This window comes from Martes martes, assembly GCF_963455335.1.
Source record: "Martes martes genome assembly, chromosome: 14".
In the NCBI taxonomy this organism is placed as follows: domain Eukaryota; kingdom Metazoa; phylum Chordata; class Mammalia; order Carnivora; family Mustelidae; genus Martes; species Martes martes.
The window spans coordinates 13,595,643-13,620,534 of record NC_137902.1 but is presented as its reverse complement, the minus strand read 5'-3'; the positions used below and the strand labels follow the sequence as shown (position 1 = coordinate 13,620,534).

The 24,892-nt window shown below is 42.6% G+C and overlaps 1 protein-coding gene across 7 annotated transcripts in view; it reads right to left on the bottom strand.

Moving 5' to 3' along the window:
* The window catches only part of SHTN1 (shootin 1), a 97,484-nt gene that overhangs the window by 33,571 nt on the left and 39,021 nt on the right, over window positions 1-24,892 (bottom strand). For all 7 annotated transcript variants that reach the window (XM_080822963.1, XM_080822969.1, XM_080822966.1 and 4 more), the window contains 7 exons: window positions 24,681-24,778; window positions 22,326-22,407; window positions 19,090-19,184; window positions 13,227-13,373; window positions 10,221-10,374; window positions 7,961-8,060; window positions 2,673-2,755 (listed from right to left, as the gene is read on the bottom strand). In XM_080822963.1, coding sequence (XP_080679089.1) covers window positions 2,673-2,755; window positions 7,961-8,060; window positions 10,221-10,374; window positions 13,227-13,373; window positions 19,090-19,184; window positions 22,326-22,407; window positions 24,681-24,778 — 759 coding nt within the window. The remainder of the gene's footprint in view (window positions 1-2,672; window positions 2,756-7,960; window positions 8,061-10,220; window positions 10,375-13,226; window positions 13,374-19,089; window positions 19,185-22,325; window positions 22,408-24,680; window positions 24,779-24,892) is intronic.

Here is a 24,892-nt window from a genome sequence, read left to right as displayed (position 1 = left end):
GAAATGTAAGCTCTAGGGGCGCCTGGGTGGCTCAGTGGGTTAAAGCCTCTGCCTTCAGCTCAGGTCATGATCTCAGGGTCCTGGGATCAAGCTCCGCATCGGGCTCTCTGCTCAGCAGGGAGCCTGCTTCCTCCTCTCTCTCTGCCTGCCTCTCTGCCTACTTGTGATCTCTGTCAAATAAATTAATAAAATCATAAGAAAAAATGTAAACTCTAAAGTGTCACAGACAACCCCAATGTTTGATGCTCTGCGTTCATTCATCACGCATTTAATCATTGTTGATTTATTCATTCAACAACTCCGTTTAGTGCGAAGTGTTAATGAGACACTATAAGTAACGACCCTGCCAGACAGACAGAGGTTGCATGGGTGTCTGTGGTCCGTACCATTTCAGGTGGTACAGTTTAGAGTGGCTTCAGTTTAAAATCCCATGTACCAGTCACTCAACTTAAATTATCCCAGGTGACAACCCAATAGCTCAGGAATGAGGGAGAGAACACTGCCCCACATCAGGAATACATCACTTTCATAAGGAAAACTACACGGTTTCTAACACTGGGGTTAGTAAGCTTAGAATACTGTTTTTAATTTAAACTTAAAGGTGCTGTCGAGGATGACAAGCCAATAATGTCATTTACTTAGAAGGGGAAATCATTTTATTCTGACTGCCCTCCTGACCCTCTAAGTCTTACCAATTGCCCCCAAACAAGATTGAAACAAAATTTTAAGTTTAATCAGAGTGTCAGGAAGGCTTACAGTCAGTAACACAGCAGAGCTATCCTGCAATCACCAAAGACAAGAGGTCTGAATCCTGCGATGCCTTGTGGCAAGTAGAATGTCCCTTTCCGGAGGACTACGAGAGAACTAGGTTCCAAAGCATTGTAGGAGGCAGGCACCAAAAGTTGACATACACAGATGAAATCGACTAGCTTTCCTCTGTAGTGGTGCTGCGAGGTTCTGCGGAGCAAGGCTAGCGGTAGGTCTAAACTTGAATTCACTGAAGGTGCACACAAGCTGCGGGAGACCTGCAGGCAGGAGTAAGCCCTCAAAGAGTCTGCAGTCAGTTCAGGGGGAGAGATGTGGAAATAACCCCCAAACACCACAGCAGGGGCTGTGGGGTGGGACATCATAAAGCCTGAAGCAAAATGCTACAGCCACACAGAGCAATGGGCCCATACTAAGGAGCTAACACTGACGAACAAGAGGCAGTAGAGGCAGAGCCTGGAGCCTACACAGGAGACGTGTAGCTCGAGCCTCCGGCCCCAGAAAGCGCCGACCAGAGGAAGGCAGCAGAGCAATTCTGGAATGAGGAAACCCAGAGCAAGCGCAGAGGGGGGCTTCAAGGTCACTGTCCAGCCATAAGGGAAAGCAGACGCACAGAAATGAGGCTAAGCAGCCTACAACAGGGTTTGGACTCTATTCTGATGCAGTGAGAACACGGCAACGTCACCGGACACGGGACAACAATCTGAGGACATCAGTCGGCCAATGGTAGGAAGTGGCTGGACAGGATCGATGAACCTGGGGGCAGGAAAAGGGGGCCAAGAAGTCTGCAGCAGCCTGGGCTGGGCCTGGGCAAATCCGCCGTGCTCTGCGAGTAGCAGGTGCTGAGTTTAATGTGGGTTCCACTGGTCAGCCCGAAGCTCCGGGAGCCTGCGCAGCTCCTGGCAGCCAACGCCTCTGCTCAAGGGGAAAGCCCTCCTCCCTCCACTCCCGTCATCACATCATCCTCAACTTCTCCCTCTCAGACAGCCAGTCCGACTCCTGTGAACTGCCCCTCCCAGAGCTGCTCCTGGATTTACCCACTTCTTTCGGTCTCCACTGCTACCACCCTCGTCTGAGCCACGCGCCTCTGAATGACAATCTCGGCTCATCCCCTCTCATTCCTCCGCAGTCTGCTCCCTGTCCTCTCGCTGCAAACAGTGTGATTTCTTTAAAAAGACCAATCTCACCATGCCACACCCCTACTTAAACTTCTCCTGGCCTTAACATACAATTCAAAATCTTGACCACATCCTAAGTCTGGCTCAGACTTCCTTCTCTTGTACCCCACATTCCAGTAAATACCAACCTTTGTTCAGTTTCCTAATACGCCAAGCTCCTTCCTCACTTTGATTTGGTTGCCCCCCTATGGGAACTACTTTTATTCTAAATGCCCCCATCCTGACTTCCTAAATCTAAACTACTCAGCTTAAGCATTGCTTCCTGACACCCGCATCCCCCTCTCCATACTCTCCTAGAAACATGTGTTCTTCCCCCAGGAAATCGTTCTTGCTTACTGCTCCCCCACTCAATGTCACTCTATGTCTTCTGTCTCCAGCACACAGCACGATGTCAGTACATAGCAGGGGCTTGATCAAGTCTCATGCTATCAACTCTAAAAAGTCTTTCTCTAACCCCTCACCTACAATCACTTCCTCTCTTTCCTTTATACCTTCTCCTGTAGCCTCACCCTGGAAAGCAGTCACACCCCAGCAGACTGTATCTTACAGGTGACCTGCCCGAGACAAGGAGCAGCTCGAAGGCAGGGACCCTTTTCTTGTTTCTTATCAGCTGCTAGGTTCACATTTCTCCCCAGTCCGTTCACAGTAAAAGAACTCAAAAACTATGGGTGTTGTTGAAAACCTGTACTGAAACCACGGAGAGTAAAACCAAAGCGGGGTGAGAATTACTTGTTTCTGGTTGAGCTGCCTTTTCCTTCTTAGCACCACTGCCGCTGGGATGGGATCGCTTCCGGATCATGGACATGAGGGATCTTTGGGAGAAAGAAAGAGAATGAAAGGAGATTATTGGGTGCTGGAAAATTCAAGGAATAACATGTATTGATTCAAAATAATCAGTAAAAATCCAATTCTTCTCTAGGTGCATAAATGGATAGAACTTAGGAGTCTACTTTCCATTTTTAATAAATTATTAAATTTTCAGCACTTTAAGGAAGAGAGAGATGTCTCATCCCTTTCTGTGTGGAATCGAACTCATTACTCTAAGGGAGCCGCTATCATGACCAATACTGTGCAAAAAAAAAAAAAAAAAAAACAGGAAAAAAAAGTCAATATCCATGCCTACAATTCAGAAAGAGCTATCTATGTAATACGTTTGAGGGAGAGGGAAGAATCAAAGAATTAGGGGATATTTTCAGTAAATATTTATCTGTGAGACATGGGCATAAAGACATCTGAATCTGAGTGACACAGAGCAGATACCTAAGGGACAAAATACATTTAGACCATAGTCTCTCTGGCCTATGTTTATAAAATCTGTATAAAAGGCAAATCATGATAAATTTGACATTAAAATTTTATGACCTCCATATATTAAAAGACACCATAAAGAATAAAAAGAAAGGGCGCCTGGCCGACTTCAGTCAGAGGAGCATGTGACTCCTGATCTCGGAGTCATGAGTTTGAGTCCTACGCTGGGTGTAGAGATTATTTAACTTGAAAAAACTTCAAAAACTTTTCAAAAAAGACTTAAAAATAAAAAAAAAGAATAAAAGGAAACTCTATAGACCAATAAGAAAAAGCATATAATGCAACAGGAAAATGGACAAAAACTTTGAAACGCCATTAAGAGATGTCCAAATCTCCAAAACCCATACCCCCCCCCAAAAAAAGCACTTGACTTCACTAGCTACTAGGAAAACATGAATAAACCCACACTGATATATTACTACACAGTTATCAAACAGGCAAGAAATTTCTAGTCTGATATTATCAGGTGCCGGTAGGTCTGTGGGGGTAACAGGAGGACAGCGGAAGAACTTCAGACCGAAGACGGCGGACAGACCGATGGTGCCACTCTGGAAAACATGTCTGGCATTATCCAGTGCAGCAGAAGACACACCGATCCTAGGAGCCAGGGATTCCACCTCTGACCGTCATACAGAAACCAAGCCCCTGTGCACCAGGACTCATTTGCCAGAATGTTCATGTGGAATTTCCAGAACTTCCCTGAACTGGTAATAACTCAAAAGGTATAAGGGCCATAGTGGATAAACACACATAATCCATTTGTAAAATGGATTATATATCCATGAATATGGATGAACTTGAGCTACACAACAGAACATGTGAGAATCTTACAAAAAACCGTAGAGTAAAAAGAACAAGACCCAAATGAATATAGTAAAATTCCAATTATATAGTTAGGGAAAAAACCATACGCATATTTATAGGAGTTTAGAGATATACACGGAAGAAAAATTTTTTCTTGTGACCAGTATTTTTCTGCTTCTTGATTTGGACAGTGAACACATGATGTTCACATTGTATTACTTTTAAACTTTTTATTACTTTTAAAGTCGGTGTACGCTCGTACATACATGTTATCAGTCTCCCCCCAAAAAAGTTTACAAAAAAACCAAATGAACCAAGAATTCTGGAACTGTACGTATTCACTATAAATATTCTCAGTGTGGTAAAGCGGATTTGACAAAGTATAGTCCTAAGGAAGCCACGCTGGGAAGGCATAACGTTGCCTCCAGAAAAGCGGCACCTGGACGCACACAGCAATACCTGGCTGAGGACGGAACAACTCAGCGTTTCTTAATCACCGTAATTTTTAGATTTTTTTTTTTATTTCTTACTTCTGCCTTGAGATCTATGATTAATTCCCTCTCTAACTGCCTTTTCTTAAAATTCCCAAACACACTGAACAATCTCTCACAAAGCACAGGAGAAAGCAAGCACTATGCTCTACCCTGGGAGGTTTCTAGTACAAGCATGTTTTATTCCAGAAGTTGGAAGAAATGAAATCATGCAAACTTTGCCCATGTTCCCCATTCTGTCACTGAAGGCAGAACTCTTCAGTGTCTACAAGCTAACATTCAGTGGGGGCTTGGAGAGGGTTCTCCCCCGGCGAGGAAAATGATTAACATTTATGGTAGCCTGAGGAACACAGACTACTCTCTAATGTGGGTGGGCCTCACACAATCAGTGGAAGGCCTGAATAAAACAAAAGGATGACCCTTCCCCAAATAAAAGAGAATTCCTCTGCCTGACTACCTTGAAATTAGGACATCTGCTTTTCCCTGCTTCCAGACTTGAAATACTGCCTCTTCCTAGTCTGCAGCCTGCTGACCTGACGGAGACCACACCATAGGCTCTCCTTGGGCTCCAGCTTTTCGACTCACCCTGTAACTTGCCACAGTCCATAATCATAGGAACTAATCCCTTCGAATAAACCTTGTATGTGAATGGACATGATGTACACACATGTATGTACACATGTACAGACACACACCCTTGCTGGTTCCGTTTCTCTGGAGAATGCTGACTAATACACCAATACACCCGCCCCCTCCCCGTTGACCCACACCTGCCCAGGACCTCTCCCGTGTTCACTACCGCTGGTACAACACGACCAATGTCTGCCTACTTCCTCAAGGCCCTAGACTGCCCCCTCCGCCAATCTCCGCTTTCATGTTATCCAAGGACTCTGTCAGGGTAAAACAAATGTGGCTCAGGACCGAAGTTAGAAAAGCTTGATTAGCAGATTCAAAGTCCACTGAAACTCCATATATGTGCAAATATATTTCTTTGACAAGAAAGTACTCTTTGCCAAAAAAAAAAAAAACCAACAAAGAAAACTCTGAGAAATTACATCTTATACTACTTAAATTCATCTTAAAATAAAAATCATTCATGTTATTCAATGAAAATTTTCTTCAAAGGGCCTTATGAAAGAGTTCATGCTTTAGACATACATAATCTGAACCCTATATTCATTTCTCAGTAAAACTGGAAAGTGCTCTTTGGGAAAGTATTCTGTTTAGGTTATACTTTACTTTTAATTCCAAGGACTTCCAGATTTGTGAGACTAAAAATTAAAGACAAAAGCAACACTATAATCGTGTTTTTTTATAGTCCTCCCTCTTCATAGACAGAAGTGACCTTTTTTTTTTTTTAAGATTTTATTTATTTATTTGACAGAGAGAGAGATCACAAGTAGGCAGAGCAGCAGGGGAGAAAGAGGGGGGAAGCAGGCTCCCTGCAGAGCAGAGAGCCTGAGCCCGAGCCCAAGCCGGAGCCCGATGCGGAGTTCGATCCCAGGACCCTGAGATCATGACCCAAGCCGAAGGCAGAGGCTTAAGCCACTGAACCACCCAGGCACCCCAGAAATGATCTATCTTATCAGCTCAAAATTCTACACCTTAGAGAAAGATCAAAGTGATGAATTTCCTATTTTAAATGTCAAATTCAGAATATCTCCAACAGATTTCAGCTATCCAGGACAGAAAGAATTTAAAATACCTGAAATTCTTTCAATGGACTCTTGGATCCATCACGTGTAAAAATTATTTTGCCTTGACTACTTCAATGGCTCAAAGCAGATTATGTCATACCCTCAGTAAGACAACCTAATGAGAATCTTTTAAAAGGCAAAGTCCCATTTTCATCATTGTGTGGGAGGAACATACTACACATTCTATTAACACGGAAAGACTTTGCAAAGGTGCAAAGTAGGAAAAAACGGCCTCTGTGTGAAAGGATTAAACAAATTACATGAGTTAATGAAAGGTAAAAAAATCCAGCAAAATTTGAAATTCCCTTTGTTCAAAAACAAATTATACAGAAGCAGCTAACATCGTGATATGAAGAGGGAAGCCGTCACTACCGCAGGCAGGCTGGATAACTCTGGATGGAGGAAGGAAGAACCACAAGGGAGGCGAAACATGCCCCTAGGTTTCCTGGGGTGGACCGTGCTTACCTCAGGCACTCAATACCACCCAGTCACCTCAGGCTTCAGAAAAAGTGAATTCCTGTCTGCATATGTGATTCCCTGTCACAAGAATGTAAACACAATTTCTTCTTCTTCTTATGGAAGGTTCTTCTCTTGGCATTAATAAAGGTTTAAATATGAGGTTAGGGACAAAACATAATTAGCACTCTGAGTTTAATTACTAGTGTGTAACAATTAGTCCTGATAAGTTTTTGTTTCCTTTAGTACTTTTATTTTTAAGGTAAGTGAACAAACCAGAGCTTTTCAAATTCAAATTAAGGCAAGAAAAGATTTAAAAAAATATATTCTGGGAGAGCTCAAAATTCCTTGGTCTTCCAGTTGAAGGAAATCCTAACATCAGGGGCCGAAATCCTAACACTGAAGTATCAAACGTCTTTCTCTCTCTCTCTTTTTTTTTTAAGATTTTATTTATCTACCGGACAGAGAGATCACAAGTAGGCAGAGAGGCAGGCAGAGAGAGAGGGAGGAAGCAGGCTCCCCGCTGAGCAGAGACCCCCCCCCCCTCCAATGCAGGGCTCTATCCCAGGACCCTGAGATCATGACCCGACGGGAAGGCAGAGGCTTAACCCACCGAGCCACCCAGGGGCCCCAGTAACACACTTCTAAACTGCATGTCCAGCTCCTGAATTTGGAACATCCACGTGCAATCTGAACGTCTCCATGGAGCAGAGCAAGGCGGCGGCCCCAGGAGTGTTTCTGCCAGGGGTGTCGTAGGGCCCTTTCTGTATACATTAGGAGAAGGGAGCGATTCATCGGCCTTTAGAAAATTTTCTGAGAGGGGCGCCTGGGTGGCTCAGTCGGCTGAGCGGCTGCCTTCGGCTCAGGACCTGATCTCAGGTCCCGGGACAGAGCCCCGCAGGGAATGCCCTGCTCAACAGGGAACCTGCTTCTCTCTCTCCTCCTTGCTTGTGCTCTCTCGTGATCTTTCTCTCTCAAATAAATAAAATCTTAAAAAATAAAAATAAAAAAAATTTTTTTTTAAAAAAGAAAATTTTCTGAGAGAAATACCAGCTAGTATGTTTCAGAGTTTTGACCGCCCGTCCCTCCAGCAACGCAATCTAAGGCAGTGGTTTTTGGTTCTGCATTTAAGGAAGGGATCCCACTACCCACTAGCATACGCTTCAGGTCCTGTGAGGAGGAATGACAAGACCCGCAGAGCAGTCCCCCTACCCCTGCCTCCCAGCACCCCCCCACCCCGCACCCCATGGCCCGCACTTACCGGATGGGGTTGGGGGGAGGAGGGGGGAGCGGTGGTGGAGGTGGGGGAGGCGGAGGCACCGCATTCTCAGACTGGTTCACACGTTTCTGGAGTTCATCAACTGCACGGAGAACAAGCATTCAGAAAGGAGCTGAAACAAGCCACTTAGCACCTTTTACACACATAAAGGAAAAAAAAAGGTAACCTCTCTCAAAGTCAAGTTCTTGGTATTAAGGCAAAGTTAGAAATCTCAGTATGAAACTGCAGAAAGTCTTAACCTTTTCGTCATCCAGGCTGCGACCACTAATGGAAGAAGGGGTCTGACGCAGGTCACAAGGAAAGGTTACTGTCTTGTGGCTGCATGTACAGCTATGGAAAAGAAAAATAATTCAGGACAACTGCTGGATGGGTGGAAGTAGGGATTGAGTTGGTTGAAGAAATATTTGTGAACAATGGCATATATTACTCAGAACACTGAGAAATTGTGAATACTTGACTTTTAAAGGGTACAGACCAGGAATTAATTTTAAAGATGACATTTAGAGCAATGAATTTTAATGACGTATTTTCCTCCTCCACCTAATTTCCTTCAAAAATTGCAAATCCTGGTGTTCTTAGTTTTAACCAGACTCAGACTCTCAAATGTCTGTAGCTTCAGAAACATCTCGCTCTTCTGAAGGAGCATTCTGGAAACAGAATTTATCCACCCAGTTCACTCATGTCCTGAATGAAGCAGGTATACTGGCACCAGCGATGTGAAAGGGTCCATGCCTGGTGCTGTTCAAGACACAGGTTCTGAGTTCCAGGAGCTCGATTTCTATGTATTCTGCAGATGTGAATACCTCTCAGAGGGGCGCCAACAGGCTCTAGGTACTGAATACTGTGTGCACTCAGGAATGGCCCCCTCTGTCTCCAGCCATTCCTCTCTCCATGAATGACTGTTTATTTCTACTCTCAACACTTAAATAAGCAGTGTGGGCTACGCTCTCTGATGGCCAAGAGTCCTCTTGTTATTCATGTGCATGTGTCTGTCTCTTCAAAGAGAGTTTGAGTTCCTCAAGGACAAAAGGCATGGTTTCTTTTCTTCTAGATTTCTTGTAGTACCCTAGGTTATGGCTGGCTACACACACAGCAGATCCTAAATAAAACATACTCAAAACTGAATCTCAGGTTCTCTCTAGTGTCTGTCTCCTCCATTAAAAAAAAAAAAAAAAAAAAAGGCTTTGGCCACAGGCTGCCTGGATATTCACTAAAAAGAATAGAATACTTCTTAATTTTAAATCAATTTTTTAAAAAGTAAATTGCAATTCATTTTCATTGTGGATTAGAAAGCACTGGATGTTTTTTTAAAGGGAAAAAAAAACCTACTTAGTTCTTCTATACAGATTTCAAAATTCTAGTATAAAATTAACCAAAAATATCTCAAGTGAATACTGAAGCTGTTATAAAAGGGAACAACCTGCCTCCTTAAATCACCTCCCTTCCAACAGAAACTTATTACTTATCCCTGTGTAATAATTCAATTCACACATTCCTGTCAAGCCTTCTGGAACTGAATGAATAAATCCTTTGATTTAAATATCCCCTGGTGTTTTAAAAGTTTTTCCACTTAATATACATATTGTTGCCCATTTTATTGTTAGGTGTGACATTGAAAGTATTAGTTCATAGGTATAATTAGACCACAGATGAGGGTTGTATGAACCTTGAAAGTTTAATTCTTTCTAAAAATGTACCCTAAGGGTGGTCTGGGTGGCTCAGTAGGGTAAGCATCAGACTCATGATTTTGGCTCAGGTCATGATCTCAGAGTCATGGGACTGAGCCCCACATTGGGCTCTGCACTGGGTGTGGAGCCTGCCTGGGATTCCCTTTCTCCCTTTCCCCCTCCCTCCCAACCTGGGTTGCTAGTATGCTCTCTCTCTTTCTAAAAAAGAAAAGCGGGGGAAAAACCCACTCCCTAAAATGAACAAAATAAGTACTCAATGAATACTCCTAACTATCCTATCGGAAGCCCTGAGAAATGCTGAAATGTTGGTCTTCCCAGACCAGCAGTATCTTTATCTCTTCATTCTGTATGGAAAGCTCGCACATGCTCTGAGTCCACCAAGAAGTCCAAGGGCTTGTGACTCCCTAGAGTACGGTGGCCATTCAGCTGAACTGATCTTCGTGTTTCTGTACAGCATTCAGCGAGTGTTCTGGACTAGCTACGGGCCAGGTTTTGTGCTGGGCACGGGGAAGTCACAGACTACTCAGACACAGAAGCCCACTGGACGCTTTTACCGGAATGCTTTAAATCTCTGGCTTTCTCTTCCGAATTCTGGTATTTTAACTCCAATTCTCTTTTGTCTTCTTCCAGAAGCCCCAACTGCTGTTTGAGGCTGCGAATCTCTCTGTGGAGGGCTGTGTTTTCGAGCTGCTCTTCTAAGTCTTTCACCTGTAATTCACAAACAGACTTTTGCAGCTTTTCCTTTCTCAAGGAAAAATAAAGGGGGGAAAAGCAGTTTCCCTTTACTTTGCATTTCAGAGCAAAGAGATACCAATCCATCTTAAAAAGCATGCAAATTTTGGAGTATAGACGATACTTAAAAAATACCAGTTATTTAAGCCAATATAAATTTACTGGAGACATAATGTCCCAGATAACTGGGTATTGAAATATGGGTCCAAAAGGTAAAATAATATCTAAGAAATTAATTTAAAACAAATTATTACCTTTGTACCCATTTTTAAGAGAAAATTCAGGTAACATGGAAAAGAACACTTGCTGGGGGAGGAATTTGGTAACAAGTATCAAAAACCTTAAAAAAAAAAAAAGAAATAAAGACGGAAAGACTGCTTGATTTAGCCATACTACTTTTAGAACTTGATTTAAAGAAATAGCAAGGGAGCACCTGGGTGGCTCAGTTGGTTAAACATCCAATCACTCTTGATTTCAGCTCAGGTCATGATCTCAGGGTCATGAGATCGAGCCCTGCATGAAGCCTGCTTAAGATTCTCTCTCTCTCCCTCTTCCTCTGTCCATCCCCCACACCACTCACATACTTTTTCTCTTAAAAAAAAAAAAAAGGAAATAGTAACAGCAAATAACTGAAAATAACTTAAATATCCACCAAATTATGGATTTAATAAGTCATCCTGTCTTCACTAACTGAAATACCATACAACCATTTAAAATCACATAGTTGGGATGCCTGGGTGGTATAGTTGGTTGAGAATTCAACTTGTGGTTTCAGCTCAGTTCGAGATCTCAGGGTCTGGAGACGGAGCCCCGCGTAGGGCTTCATGCTCAGCAAGGAGTCTGCTTGAGATTCTCTCTTCCTCTGTCCCCCCCACCACCTGTGTTTTCTCTCTCTAAATAAATCTATTTAAAAAATTAAGATAAAATAAAATCACAAAGCTCACCACACGCTGACAGGGAACAATATGCTATCAACTAAAAACAAATCATGCTGTAGAACAGGATGTATGATATGATCCCATTTCAACTACATTCATAAAATTATCCATTTGTGTAAGGTTTGGATAGGTACCAAAATATGGAATTCTTGGGTAATCTTTTTTTTTTAAGATTTTATTTATTTATTTGACAGACAGAGATCACAAGTAGGCAGACAGGCAGGCAGAGAGAGAGGGGGAAGCAGTCTCCCTGCCAAGCAGAGAGCCCAATGTGGGGCTCGATCCCAGGACTCTGAGATCATGACCTGAGCAGAAGGCAGAGGCTTTAACCCACTGAGCCACCCAGGCACCCAGAATTCTTGGGTAATCTTAATTTCTTCTTTAACTTGTACTGTATTTTAAATATTTGCTTATAAGCAGCAGCATATGTTGCTTTTATCACCATGGAAACAACACAGTGTTTAAAAAAGACAGCCGGAGAATAGTTACCAGACAGGTGAGAACTATTTAGGACCACACACAAGAAAGATTACACAGAACAACTGCAGAGTACAGTAGAATAGTCTTAGAAATACTGATCGTAGCAATTCATGACTTTTAGCTAATCTCCAGTGTCAACTACTCTCTCCTCCTACCCCAACATGGAACATATCCAACGACTAAGTCCCACACATCAGTTCAATTCAGTAGGTCCTACGCCCGTGTTGTTTACTAAACAGGTTAACTACAACTAAGACTTTTCAGAACCGAAAAATTCTAGCAGGAGCTACATTTTAAAAATATTCCTTTATTTTCTCTTTATTTTAAATGGTAATTCTTGCATATGGAGAGAAAGAAAAACAGAAAAGAAAAGAAAAGAAAAAGAAAAAAAAAGAAAAGAAAAAGAAAAAGAAAAAGAGAAGGGAAGGGAGGACGAAGGAAGGGACAAGTGAGGGGAAGGAAGGAAGGAAGAAGTTAGTTCTCTCCTCCCTAGTCTACTCCCTAGTCCTCTTTCCAGGGGCCACCGCTGTCACCACCCACTCCTCTGGAGGCTCTGCGCATATACACCAGCATTTCTTACTGAGGGGGGGAAAAATCAGCTCCGCCTCAGGACCAACTTCATAAAAACTTCAGAAACTTCCAAGGACTAAATGTCAGTATTATTGCTTCAAGAGACTTTGACAGGTGATAATAAACAGCAGCTAACAGCCCTTTCTTCACAAATGAGGTACACTGTAAGGAGTATAAATATTGATGTGATTTCTCTTAAGTGGTTTCTTTAACTCCAAAGCCTTTGTTCCACCTCCTCGCCTCCCCTCCCCTCCCGCCTCCTCCCTCTCACCCACCCACCGCGATGACTATCTTTTCTGCCTGGCGCACCAAGGTGGGCTGTGTCAGCTGGAATAGCTCCACTCAAACAAACAAACAAAAATAACCACTTAGGAAGTCTTTAAATACATATATTTGTGCAAGTTTACAAAATCAGAAATTTCCTCTAAGCAAACAATGACTACTAATGTGGACTTTTCATCCCTCTTTGAATCAAACTTGTGCCTTCCAGTAAGTTCTCGGAGACCAACGTACTCTCCCGGTGTATGCGGGCTCCGAAAACACAATCAGCTCCCAGGTGCCCCGACTGTGCATTATGTGCGCTATGCAAGCCCTCTTTTGAGTTCTCCTTCCTTCGCTTTTTCAGACCTTTGGACAGGTTAAAGATCATGATGCGTCTACGACGCTGTGCTCTAGATTTTACGTGGGCACTAAATTACGGTTCAGGCAGTAGTTACTTTCTACTAAAAAGTAAAAAGACGGAAAGGACTTAACTGAGGCCAACTAGGGAGCTACAAATGACCGCAGTGACCCTCTCATGTTTGTGGGTAGGTTTTAAGACACCAGAAGAAAATCTGTTACCTTTTTCTGATGCTGAATTCTCTCTTCTTCAAGCTGCTGGATGAGTTTTGCGTTTTCTTCCAAAGCTTTCAAAAGCTGCTGGTCAGGAACGGAGCTCTGCAGCAGAAGGTGGCTTTGTCTCTTTAGCTTGTTCTGCTCAATGAACATCTGCAAGAGTTCAGGACAGAAACGTACAGACCAGTCACCTCACGTACGTCCTCAGCCGCGAGGGGAGCGACAGGAAAGTGCATGGGGTTTTCATGGAGAAGTTAAGGGCTATTTCTGCGTTGCGCAGTAGTACAGTAACAACTGCTACGACTTCATCTGTAACTTTCATGCAGTCTTCAAAGATGTTCATTCACCCTTGCCCCAGAGAGGTATATGTGCGATAGTTGCGTCCTATGCCTCAGTTTTTAATGCTCTATTATTGCTTTGAAATATACTGATACTGGCTGCTACCGATCACGCACTTATAGTGGGTACTCTGCTAGATAGTTTCTACGTATTATTTTAACCCTTACATCAATCCTATGAATACTTCTGCTTTGAACAGCTAAAACTGACTAACATCCTGTGATAGATACAGCGTTGATTTTACGTGTATCATCTAATCCCTAGATTAGATGTATCTAATATAGTATCTACACTGTCAGGTAGATACTATTATTATCCCATTTTTACTAAGAAGGTAAGCGAGGTCCAAAGCGGCTAAGCCACTTTCCCAAGAACACATGAAAGTGGCAAGACCAGGATTTAAACCAAGATCTGTCTGATTTAGAAGCCCGAGCTCTTAACCATCTGGCTAATCTTCTTCTTCTGGTATTTACTAAACCTAGCGTTTTGTTTTACACCAAGAGCTGGGAAAAGGCACATCAATATTGACTGGGCACTTTACTGTGCAACTTACATATATTATTCAGTCTTTGTAAGTTCACACTTTCAAATACAACATTATTTTCTATTAACCTGTTACTTCTTTTCCTTAATACCTTACACGAGTCAGCCAGTGGGTGATTCTACAAGTGGAATGTTCTATAAACTCTGACATTAAGCCCATTTTATAGTAGAGCTTCACAGTTTCAGATTCTTAATTGCATTTTAAAGGAAAATGTACATTCTTCTTCCACCTGACCGCTCACTTCCGTGTAAGAATGAAAGGTGCTGAGAAGGGGCGAGGGAATGAGCGTGTGTGCGCATGCACGGGTGCTAAGCTCCAGGACAGTGAGACTGCGAGCATCAGCGTGCGAGGGAGCCATCCGTATCTCATCTTGTCTCTGACATCTGAGACCAATGGCATCACTGAAACAACTGTTTCGAGTTGTTATTATTACCACAGTAGTCATTTTCTAAACAACTTTTTCCCCCTCTCAAGGTTAACTTGCTTGGGGTCCCTTGCCAATGTCTTAGCAAATGCCTCACGCAGCCAACAAGGCGGCCTGCAAACAGCAGCGCCTCAGTGAGTCCTCTGGCTTCCCGGCCAGTGAGGCGTTTCCCCAATGCTCGGAGGCGGGGAGAAGCCCCTCGGCGTGCAGACCAGGACAGACTGTCGGTCAGGGCGCAGCTGTGTCCCTCACTGCACTGCCTCTCCCAGCTTCAGGTCACTCTTGGGAAAAAGCAACAGTTCTCCTCCACAAAGCACTCAGGAAAACTTGTTCAACTTTACATGATTATAAATTATCTCAACTTGGTTGTTTTAGAAAGAAAATAGTAAAGATTGTATCTTGGGGATGTTACTGATGTTAATTTCTTTCGCAAAACCCTTTAACAATTCCTAAATAGTAATAGTGTAAGATGAAAAGAACATCTAGATAACCATGGTAACTTGGAAAACTTACTCATTAGACTATGTTTTCTAGAACTTAAGATACTAACATGACATCTTCTAAAGATGGGCCTAAAACAAAATTAGTGACCACTGATGGATTTGGCTTTTTTTTTTAATATTTTATTTATTTATTTGACAGAGATCACAAGTAGGCAGAGAGGCAGGCAGAGAGAGAGGGGGAAGCAGGCTCATCGATGAGCAGAGATCTCAATGCGGGGCTCAATCCTAGGACCTGGGATCATGACCTGAGCTAAAGGCAGAGGCTTTAACCTACTGAGCCACCCAGGCGCCCCTGGATTTGGCTTTGAACTATGATAAGAACCTGACAGCTAGGGTTAGGGAGGTGGTCTCTTGTCACACAAATGACATCAGGGGTGTCAGAATTTCCAAGGACTGTCACAAATCTTCTCAAAGAATGAAAAAAAAAAAAAAGAAGAAGAAGAAGAAGAAAACCTTATGTCACTTTTTAGGATTCATTCTTTCCAGAAGAATATTAAAACGTCATATGCATTGTCCGGGAAGAAAAGAGAACTCACGAAACAGTCTCACAGTATATCCAGACCACACACTGAATGAGGTATCCACACCTTTGAGCAAAGAAAACTACAATGACCAACAAGAAAAAACAGATTCAAAAAGTAAAGGAAAATTTGTCATTGAAACCTGAAGTAACACTGCAGAAGTACAAAAATGCAGGAAGGCAACTGGCTGCTTCCCCCTTGTTGAAGGGGGGAGGGGTACAGTTTTTACTTTGGTTTTCATGCTGCCGGGTTTTTTTTTTTCACCCATTTTTCCCATCCCCTCACCCTCCCCTCCTCTCTGGCAATCACCAATTTGTTTTCTGTATCCATGGGTCTGTTGTTGCTTTTTATTTGTTTGGTTTAGCTTTGTTTTTTAGATTCCAAAAAGAGGCAAAATCATATGGCATTTGTCTTTGTCTGACTTATTTCACTTAACTTAATACCCTCTAGGTCTACCCATGCTGTCACAAAAGGAAAGATCTCATTCTTCTTTATGGCCGAGTAATATTCCTGTGTGTGTGTGTGTGTGTGTGTGTGTGTGTGTGTGTGTGTGTGTGTTGCACACACACGCATACAGCTTTTTTTTTTTTTTTTTTTTAGATTTTATTTATTTGACAGAGAGAGAGAGAGAGATCACAAATAGGCAGAGAGGCAGGCAGAGAGGGGCAGGGGAAGCAGGCTCCCCGCTTAGCAGACAGCCCAATGCGGGGCTCCATCCCAGGACCCTGAGATCATGACCCAAGCCTAAGGCAGACGCTTAACCCACTGAGCCACCCAGGCGCCCTGCAGCTTTTGTTTTTCAAATGGACAAGTGGAAGCAGGAGTGTGGGAGAAAGTTTCCATGTTTTCCTTTCCACATCTGAGAACGGTTTATATTTTTTACAAATACCTTTTGTAAAAAGATATATACCTTTTACAAGGTATATGTATTCCTTTTGTAATTAAAAATATAAAGCAAATTACTTTATTGAATTCTAGGGCTCCAGACTATAGGCTCCAAAGGGGCAGGGATTGCATTTGAATTCTTCACCCTTATATTCCCACTGTCAGCACAGTGTCTGGCTTATGAAGACGTTTGCTGAAAACAAGAAAAACCAAAACGTACAAGACTGGCTCTTCTCCTGTTAAACCAGGACCTCCACATTTTAGCAACAGTTTTCCACTGAAACGCTGAGAGTCGGGGCACCTGGGTGGCTCCGACGGTTAAGCACCTGAGTCCTCATGGTTTCCACTCAGGTCACGAAGCTCACCCATGAGGAGACTGTAGGACTTTCCTGGGCCCCTCTCCCGGCTCACACACATGGTCTCTCAAATCAATAAATAAATCTTAAAAAAAAAAAAAAAAACAAAAAACCAGCACCAGCAGCAGCAGCTACGAGTCTGTAAACCATGCAAAAGGGAAAGTGTATGGGTTCTAGCCTAACGTTATTCTACAGAACAGCTTCTGGGGGGCCTGGCTGGCTCAGTCTGTAGAACATGCAGCTCTCAATCATGGGGTTGTAGGTTCAAGCTCCACACTAAGTGTAGAGATTACTTGAAAAGAAAAAAAATCTTAGGGGCGCCTGGGTGGCTCAGCAGGTTAAAGCCTCTGCTTTTGGCTCAGGTCATGATCTCGGGGTCCTGGGATGAAGCCCCACATCGGGCTCTCTGCTCGGCAGGGAGCCTTCTCCCCCCACCCCACTGGCCTCTCTGCCTACTTGTGATCTCTGTCTGTCAAATAAATAAATCTTGAAAAAAAAAAAAGAAAATAATCTTAAAAAACAACAACAACAGTTTTCTTCTCACAATTGTGCAGATGGAATCTAGATACTGTAAAACCATCCAGCACGGCTGCGAACGCTGAGGCTCCCCATAGGAAGAGTGCAAGTGGCCACCCTGGCCTTCCCTCCTCCGCCTCTGGCTTCTCAGCCGGTGTCAAGGTCATGGTCACTGATCACATGGCGGTGAAGGGCAGAGTAAATCACTCGTCTTCAGATTCTTGGCAGAATCTTGCGTCTATCTTCTCTGCTACTGTGTGGCCTTCAAGTCTTCTTCGAGTGGCTTTGTATTCTAACATCATTCCATGAACAACAGATGGAAAACTGAAAATGTCTCTCAAAATAAGACCCTGGCATTCGGGTCAAAACAAGCCCACCTTTTCAGTTTGACCGCAGAGGCATCTTCCCATGAGCCCCCGTCTCCCTCCCCCTCCACTGTTTCTATCACTGCAGCTTTCCCAAGGGGCTCTGACACACCTCAATTTCTTTTCTTTCCTCCGAGTAACGAGAGAACAATTTTTACTCACCTTTCATTAAGCTCTCTGAATAAAATGAATGAGAATATTTCAAATCACATCTTGGACTAAACCTTTCCCAGAGTTCATTGCTAGCACAGCTATACTCAGGTGCAGAAAGACTCCTACACAAAACCGTAATCTGATTTTCAAATGTCATTCCCACAGCCCCACGCTTTGTCTTCCTCTAGCACCTCGGATACTTCTACCTACGGATGTTTTACATTTCCGTAGCTACTTTCCCTCGCAACCTACGGTGTGCATTCAGATTCAAAATACTGAGACATGATGGAAATCTCAGGCAGACCAGTGCCCCGTCACAAGCCGTTACAGTTCTGCCAACCAGTACCTCACCATTTCCCTGTAAACCAGCCCCGGGCCGCAGAATATCCAGAGACAACATGTCAACAAAGGGAAGCCGGAACATGAGAAGCTCAAAGCTTATCTCTGACAGGAGAGGAGAACGAGGACTCTGGTGAAAGCTTACAATGATGGACGCGCACCACGGCAATGTTCCACAGCAAGCAGAAAGATCAGCTCACGTAATGAGATCACCGTCTAGCAGGTGAGGAAAAATACTAACACCATGATGCTGTTATTTGAGATGGTATTTGGAGATGTAACCTAGATTCCTAAGGCTGTTGAAACAGACAGAAATCCTGTACTCAAGCTGGACTTTGCATCACAAGTGGCAGGTATCCCTAAATATAATTTCTTTCCCCTATTAACAGCATTCTATAGTACAAAATCCTTTTGCAGAACTGTGCTACCAGATTTCAAAATCTACTTGGTCGGGCTGATAGCATCACCCATTGTACAGATGGTGAAAGTGAAGCCCCAAGGAACTAAAAGGGCTGCTCTCAGGTCATACAATGAGCGACTGACTGATACGGCCAAAATAAGAACCCAGATTTCTAACACCTGTTTTAGTGAACTTGACACTATCCCATAGCTGGCCTCCCTTAATTCTAAATGTTAAGTTCTTTTTCAACTTCAAAACATATTTTGGGGCTCCTGGGTGGCTCAGTCAGTTAAGCATCTGCCTTTGGCTCAGGTCATGACCAGGGTCCTGGGATCGAGCCCTGCATCGGGCTCCTTGCTCAGTGGGGAGCCTGCTTCTCCCTCTCTCTGCTGCTCTACTTGTGCTCTCTCGCTCTCTCTGTCAAATAAATAAATAAAATCTTAAAAAAAAAACAAACACATTTTGTCACCTGCAAAGTTCTTTAAGAAACACAAATCTAAAACTAGGTCTCTGTGGATGCTTACCTCTTGCGCAAATGACTCTGCCTTCTTTCGAAGGTCCTTCTCCAGCTCCAGGTTTACCTGCATTTCCTCATATTCTTCTACCGCCAGCATGGACACTTCGGAAGACAAGGAAGAGAAATGCACAAAGACCAGTGACCACACAGACGGTCAGGAACATGGATGAAAGCAGTGTTGAAAAGATTCTGCGTACTGGCATACAGGCTCCCTCGGCCACTGCTGACTCAAGTATGAACGGATCAAACGTTTTTGAGAGCAGCTCGGCAACGTGAATCAAAAATCTAAAACCATTCATACCCTCTGACTGGAGAATTCCGCTTTTAGGAACGTACCAGTTCCCCCAAGAGAACAAATCGTGAACACATCCAGCAGCACAGCCGCAAGAGCGCTCTCGGCGTTGCTGCTGAAACAGAGAAATGACCCAGATGGTGTCCCACGGCAGACCCAGGAAAGCATGGTATATACGGGAAACAGGATTCTGCCATCGAAATGACACTGCAGAAGCATGTTTGTGGAAACAAAAGATAGTCATGATATATATTTTTTAAATGACTTCATTTCTGTTTCTTACAAGCTGCACACAAAACACACCGGTGAGGCATTTCACAGAAGCGGAAGCGTGTGAAAGGCCGGTGAACATGCGCGAAGATACTCATCTTCGTCGGTAATCAGAGAAACGGAAAGTAAAAAACACAGGCACCTTTTTAGACTCAGCAGAGAGGGAACTGGCAAAAATCAAGAAGCAGAGTTACACCAAGTTTGGAGAGGACACAGGACGATGGGAAGAGACACACTGCTCACAGGAGTGAAAATCTACCTAAAAGGAAGCTGGCATTACGTGCTGATGTTGAAGATGAACTTTGGCATTCGGCATGTTATGTAAGGGCACGTGCACCGGAAGACACATGTAAGAATTTTCGTAACTGCAGGACTTGGAATAGCAGAAAACTGGAAAAAACTCAAACTGCCACAGAAAAGACCATGAATTCTGTGATAGACAGTGAATGACACACTATCCAGCGGGGAAAGTCAACATACCAGGGCAAATAGAGACCTCACAAACCAAAAAATGCACAGGGACATGTTTAAGGTGATAGCATGAATATAAAGTTCAAAAACATGCAAAATTAAACAACATGCTGCTTAGAGATCTGTACACACCTGGTAGAACTATAAATAAAAGCAATGATAAAAATCTAAGTGAGGGGATATAAGTGGACATAGATATTCAGGGGCTTGTAAAGTATCAATGGGTAAAGACATATTTCTTTTGCTGGTATTTTTTCAGCTTCCATAAATGTTATAAACACATTTAACAAATGATTTAATATATTTACAGATATCGTTGTCTTAAGGTTGGAAGAATATACATGACATTAGTAGTGCTGATCTTTGGACTATAAAGATTGAAATTTTTTTTTTCCTTTTCCATTTGAATCTATGTTTTCCAGCAAAAAAGTGTATTACCTGAATAAAAAGAAAAAAATATATATATATGTTATTTTTAAGCTTATTTACATGTTTAAGCATGTTTACCAGAGAAATGGCCTTAGATCCACTGAGGCCCAGAGTCAGAGCTCTGAATTAAAGAATCACTGTAGGACAGAAATCTCAAAGGGAAGGTCTATCAATAGGAGAAACATGAAATCTTTGCTACTTTTTGACATTCTGTGGCCTGTTTTGTTAAATAATGACATAGGCAGGACCGAGGGAGTGATGACGCCATTAGGAATTAGGCACAACATAGGTAGATCTCACACTGGTCTTTCCATCTGCCTCGACACAGGCACTTGCAATCCTGAGCTGAGTCATAGCAATAAAATCTTTAAAAAGGCGCTCTTAATGGCTGCTTTCACACAATGTTCCGCCAGGACACTTCAGCCCTAACTGACTAAGGACTGGTTTGCTGTGTAATGACATAGAATTTCAAACTCTGTACTCTGTAAATCTCCTGCCTTCTCGGAGGAAAAGACGAACAGTCTTACTCCAGTGAAGCAATGTAAGTGGTGGTTTGTGATGTGAATTATAGGTCCCTGAGAGCCAAATTATTTTCAAACCTATTTAAAAAAGAAATTTTCATGAAGGAAACAAAGACAACTATGACTATCTGAAGGCCCTGGGCAGCGTAACTGACTCTCTTTTCTAAGTCCAGAACAGCATAACGAAAAGTGAGTTTTCACATGTCCTGGCCCTTCTGACTTGTCTTCTGCAAGAAATTAGGTTGGTCCTCACCATGCATTTATTTATACCATCTCTCTCTCTTCCTACAGAGAGGGCTCTCTGAAGGCAAGATCCACGTTGATCGACCTTCATAGAACCCTCTGTGTCTAGCACAGTACATCAAAACCATTTCTATCCTCTTAAATGTGGAAGGAGCTGAGACATGTCAGAATCTACTGCGTCTCCCACACTGAATTACAAGGTCCTTTATTTATTCAAAAATCTCAATTCATCCCCCAAAGGGGGAGAACTACCACCAATGCCAACAGGGAAAGTTCAAAGGTTTCCTGCACTCAGGCACCACTCCCTTGTCCTGAACCAGAGGATGAAAAAACACAGCCCCCATGGGACTTGATGCTGTGTTTTACAACAAGGATTCCGTTTTCTCTAGAGGTACTCTTTGGAGAAATCTCCTTCTCACCACGAGACCAGGCCTGCTTCTCCTGATCAAGAGGATCATTTTAATATGATTCATATGGATGGTCGTAAATCTCTCATCACTCTGGCCGCTAGACAGCTCCAAGCCAGACCTGACTGCACATGGGCAGGACTGCACGAGACCTCACGGCAAGCATGCAACCTTGTAGAGCAGTATTTAATTGTACTTTTGCTTTGCCCCATTTTGTATATTCTCGTAATTTAAAATTTTTTCATATCATGTCACATGTTACCTGTGTACATATCCTCTCTCTTTTGGATTAAAAATCACCTACCAAATACATAAATACTGAGGGGAGTGCCAATATGGCCATGGTCCCAGGATCCATGTAGACAGAACAGTGTTTTGGTTTGAGGCAGGTCGTATGCTCCTCATATGAAGTCACTTTTAGAAGCCCCAAGACCCTAAGGTGGGTGATCAAATAACCGGAAAGAGAGAGACTCGTGGCTAGAAACCAGGAAAACCAAGACAGGATATTTTTGCTCCAAGACTCTTCAGGCACAGGTACAAAACAACACAAAATGTATGCAAACCAAATAAATTACATATGTACCTGCAAAAAAAGACTGGAAACACCTACCTCTATTGCATTTTTCTAAGACTCTTCTCTGTTCAAGAACTTCTGAGTTTAAAGCATCTTTTTCTTGTTTAACTTTATTTACCTAAAAATGTGAAATTGTGAGGTTAGAAAACACCTGACATTATAAAACATGACATAAGGTGATGTGTGACACACAGACTGCTGTTCAACATTCAACATGAAGTTACAATTTCAGGCAGTAATGGCTTTACCGTGTTGGGCTTTTAGTAAAGTTGTTCTTAAGGCCTCGGGGGTAGCTGTTTAAGCTAGGATATACCTTTGGTAGAGAACTTTTTTACAAATTCCAAATGGCACTGGCCCCTACCCAGGTAAATGGTTGATATTTTTAAGGCAAAAATCCAAGGAGAAAGCACCCAGAAAATAGACAAATCATGTAGTCATAGATCCAATACTCAACTTTGATATTCACTTCAAATTCTGATGACATTTAACTTAAGGAAAACAATGCATGAATTTTTAAAATACAAAATACTTTAAACTTTGATGACTTCTGGCTTAAATAAAACCCATACGAAAATCTTCCCCAAAGACTTACATTTCTGAGATAATTTTGACATCAATCAACGGGAAGAGACTATCAGAGGACCGTTTAAAAAAAAGAATGTGAAGTTGGGTGTATCAAAGTGGTAAGTCTCAAATGCACTATGCTGAATTTTAAAAAGCAGGTACAGGAGTGCCTGGCTGGCTCGGTCAGTGGAGCATTTGACCCCTGATCTCAGGATTGCGAGTTCAAACCCCACACTGGGCACGAAGTCTACTTAAAAAAAAAATTAAAAAAATTAAAAAATAAAAAGCAGGTACATTTGCATCATTTAGAAACACTCAAAATCCTATGTATTGTAGCAAAAAATATATATAAATACATGCACTGGAATGATAAAAGCCAAATTCAGAATAATGGTTGTGTAGGGAAATAGGGCATGGAGTGAGGGGAATATAGTCAGGGAAAGAGACAATGGGGTTGTCAAGACTACGTATTAAGCTAGGTAGTAGACATATGGGTGTTCCTTATTTTGTTTTTTATACTCTTCACATGTCTGAAATAGTCATAATAAAAGGAACTTCTGAAAGGATTTCCAATAACACCTCTAAGTGGGAGGGGGACAGGATCATCAGTAAATAATCATAATTGAGGAAGAGAGTGCATCAAAACATGTCTGTCTCTCTCCTAGGGTTTCAGTCAAGAAAGGAACTAAGATAATGGTCCCGGAAAAGGACTCTGAATCCATCGGCATGCCAGAGAGCCTGTGAACTGGATGCTTTTAGCATAAGCTCCGTTTCTGGGTTTGGTCTTAATTAATAACCGGTGTTGGGGCGCCTGGGTGGCTCAGTGGGTTAAAGTCTCTGCCTTCAGCTCAGGTCATGGTCTCAGGGTCCTGGGATCGAGCCCCGCATCAGGCTCTCTGCTCAGCAGGGAGTCTGCTTCCCTTCCTCTCTGACTACTTGTGATCTCTGTCAAATAAATAAATAAAATCTTAAAAAATAAATAAATAAATAAAATTAATAACCGGTGTACACTCCCCAGGAATGCCACTTCCAAAACAGCATCGTCCTTCCCATGCCTCAGCATGTTCTGCAACACTAAGTAAATGTGAGGCTGAAGACGGTGGACACCACCTCCCAACCTTTCTCACATTCTGGCCCTTAGGAAAACTGTGAGATAGGTATGCAAACTGAGGTAGCTGGATACAGTGGCCCACTGAAGGTATCGATGCCTCAGGGCCTCAGCATAACCCATAAGCCACCTGAGGGATGGGTCTAGAAGCATGGGCTGTAGAATCTGGGAACACGGACACCAGTTAAATCATGACTGCAAAGGCAGTTTCTTGAAGCATCGTACGCAGAAAGGCAATTATGTGCTTCTGTTCTTAAAGACCATTCAAAGGGAAAAACAAAAAGATTTTTGAAGCACCCACTTTGAACCCATTCTGACATCTGTATGCTTATGTTGCTGGTACACAAGAAGACAGCCCTTCCCAAATGAGCCAAACCATCTGATGGAGAAGCCAAATACTTCTTCCCCAACAGCAATAAAGCCGATGACTTAAGTTGCAGGGAGCATTCTTACAAATCTGCCTCCCATAGTGAAATACGGGGACAACAGGGACACTTCATTGCTATTTTGCTGATATACTGAGCTGGGTAGTGAGTATACGAATGTTCATGATCTTATTTTCGACACCTTTCCGTATATTTGAAATGGAGGGTAGACGAGAAGGTCAGAATTGGTACATGGTTCTCATGCCTGAAAACAACTTCCAACAGCAAGTTTTTAATTTAGCCAAACGCCCTAAAAACACCAAAAGTCTTGCTTTTCAGGCCTAAGATACATACTTCTTCAATTACTTCCGCAAGTTTGCTCTTGAGATTTTCCAATTCAATTGCTAGCATCTTCTTCTCCTCTTGAACAGATACAATTTGATCTCGAAGTTCTGCATTTTTAAAGAAAAAAACAAGGGGAGGGAAACAATATAAGCAAACTTACTTTTTAATTTAAATTCAATTAGTGAACTTATAGTACATCATTAGTTTCAGATGTAGTAACT